The sequence below is a fragment of the Lactuca serriola genome, chromosome 3 (genome assembly GCF_051521515.1).
Source record: "Lactuca serriola cultivar US96UC23 chromosome 3, Lser_US96UC23_V15, whole genome shotgun sequence".
Classification (NCBI taxonomy): Eukaryota; Viridiplantae; Streptophyta; class Magnoliopsida; order Asterales; family Asteraceae; genus Lactuca; species Lactuca serriola.
The window spans coordinates 176,738,590-176,741,304 of NC_136410.1; the positions used below are offsets into that span (position 1 = coordinate 176,738,590).

General features: G+C 37.4%; 2 protein-coding genes across 2 annotated transcripts; both read right to left on the minus strand.

The window, feature by feature from the left end:
* Positions 1-744: 744 nt before the first annotated feature.
* LOC145095897 (zinc finger CCCH domain-containing protein 44-like) lies at positions 745-1,629 on the minus strand. Its single transcript, XM_079033709.1, has one exon. The coding sequence runs from the start codon at positions 1,627-1,629 to the stop codon at positions 745-747; it is 885 nt and encodes a 294-aa protein (XP_078889835.1).
* A 78-nt stretch (positions 1,630-1,707) lies between these two features.
* LOC145095898 (PHD finger family protein / SWIB complex BAF60b domain-containing protein / GYF domain-containing protein) lies at positions 1,708-2,483 on the minus strand. Its single transcript, XM_079033710.1, is given in 2 exon segments — positions 1,708-1,943; positions 1,946-2,483. Coding segments are annotated over 2 exon segments (774 nt in total).
* Positions 2,484-2,715: the final 232 nt, after the last annotated feature.

Here is a 2,715-nt window from a genome sequence, read left to right on the forward strand (position 1 = left end):
GGGTATATATCTACCTTTCACTCTCTATGAAGTTTTATGAGATAGACCTTTAGTCTCATCAGCGTTGTCTATTGGGGCCGACCAGAAAAATTCATCACATCCGCCAGCATTGTCTTCGTTTACCATAGCTGTTAACTCTGCAGTTTGTTGTGGAGTGACGCTCGGTACTGTGTAGACTTGATTTGCAGTGGTTTGTACCTTTTGGTACACAAAAACTTTAGCTTTGAGAACTTTGGTTTTGTCAGTAGATGAGCGAGCAAACTCAAGAGAGTTTTTAGAAATCAGGTTTTTGCGTGACTTAGGTTCGCTTTTGACAAATTCAGAACAGTCCACCAAATCCTCTATAGAGATTTCACTCACATCAATTTTATTTTCTAAACTTAATTTGGCATTCAAAGAGTCAAATTTTTGTATAGTTTCGGTTCTTAATTTCAATCTATCATTTTCGTCTAACAGATTTTTGAGCATGTCTTTGTGGTCTTTGGAGTTTATGTAGGATTCAATTTTGTCCAGACCTATTTTATATGCTGGAGAAACTTCTTCATAAGATACAATGCTTTCACAGTTGTAGGCTTCAGCATCGATTTCATCCTCCTTTAACTCAAGGAAGGGAAAAATCATGCGATGTATCTTCTTTCCTATTTCACAATCAAGATGCAACTGAGTGATATTAAAATAGAGTCTTTTAGCAATTAAACAAAACACATTTCGCTATTTAAGAAGTTTAAGATTGTCTCTTTGCAATTAAATTGATTCATCCTTAGACCTAATCAACTCCTTCTCCTTTTGCTCGATCCACATCCTCCTTTCCTCACTTGCATGATCACGAAGATTATTGAGCCGCAATGTCTCTGCTTCCATCAAGTCATTGAGCCTTGTAGATTGGAGGGACACTGCCTTGTCCTGTATGTCACCTACAGTAAACCACTTTACAAGCCCACATCTTACACTTTGCCGCAAACGTCTGCATTCATCCTCAGACAGATCTTGATTTGAAATTGTATCAATTGATACAGTCTCCTTCTTGTCTAAATTTAATACTTCAAGCAAAATATCTACAAATTTATTGCCAATCTTATATGGTGCATCTGCCTTACTTGTACCTACAACTTGGACAAGTCTGTACATATCATACTTCTGATCAATACCAGATATTCTTATTCTCACAATTGATCCAATCACTTTTACACAAAACTGTTCACTATTGTCATTAAGATTCTCCATCAATTTACGGTGAAAGTATATTAAGTTCATATTATGGACATCAATGGCATCATAGTCGTCCAATTTATTTTGTGGGACCCGGTCTTCACTCTTCTCTTGATTTCTCCTTTTCTTATCTTTACCCAATGTCATCATATTTTCAAGATTCCAATCAGGGTCAACTTGTTTTCCAATATTCTTGATTGTGTTCTTTGGGAGATCTTCATTTATGAAAAAATGAAACTCCAAAAGCTTTAACATTTCAAAATGACCAACACATGGTTTCCCGAACAGAATCTTTAGCCTTGAATCACATAGTATTTGACTTTTCTTTCGTGGGTCCCGCAAATTATTTCTTTTTATGTACCCTAACATAAGTTCTTGAACATCAAACTGAGATAACAATGATGTATCACAATTCTTCATGTGTGCAAAAAAATCTAAAAGCTCTTTAGTTGCCCATTATTTGCTTTTGTTAGCACCCTGTTTTTTCGTAATTACAGTTTACTTTTGGATGTGTTCATCTGTCTTTTGTCTTTTAGATTCACTTGTCTCAAGATTTTGAGGGGAAATCTCTGGTGTAGTGCTTTTAAGATCATTGTCCCCATTATGTACACATGTTGATGGGACAACTAAAGGGGTTGTTGTATTAGCTTGTTTCCATGGATTTGTAGCTTGAGTAAGCTCATCAAGAGTCAAAGATAATTTCCCTTTTAAATAGATCCAATACACCTTAAAAGATACTCCTAACTAGTTTTGTCATAAAAATCCACCTGAGCCTTCTCATCCTTTTCTTATCCATTGTTTTCAATCAGCATGATTGTTTTCATGCACATTGTGAAAAAGCCTTTATCACCTCTTACACATACATAATCAGCTCTTTTAATGCATCCTTTGCACAATGAATATGTAAAAGTATAGCACATATGATGGTTTGCCTTCTGGCATATACTACATATATGCCAACCACAATTCCATCTAGCTTTGGATTGAAAAAATGCCTCATGACGCTTGACACAAGCCGAATGGTATGCCTTCGGGCATCCTCGGCGATCGCATAGCATGAGACTCCCACCATCGAAGTAGATAAAGCAAACATCTTCGTCCACTTCTTTATTCATCTTAGTAGGCGGCGATTTCGCCTGAGCCCTTGGTGGTCAGCCTCGCTTCATCTTCACCAATTCAGCTCCCCCGCTTCCATTACCTAAATCAACCTCCACTCCCCCACCTTCATCGGCACATTCGACAGCACCAACAACATCGACCGAACCTCCAGCCATCTTCGACCCATCACTCGATGTGGAAAATAAGAACAAACACAAATATGAAGATTATGTAGAATGATCACTCGATTTATTCAAATATGAGGAATAAATTACACTTTCAGCATAGACTAAAGAATCTAACACTATATAAGAAACCTCACGCGGCGGCTACATTTTGCCTCACTCTTTGATGAAGTCCTGCTGATTTGATCAGTTAGGTTAGAATTTGTGACACGGGTTTGGGTGA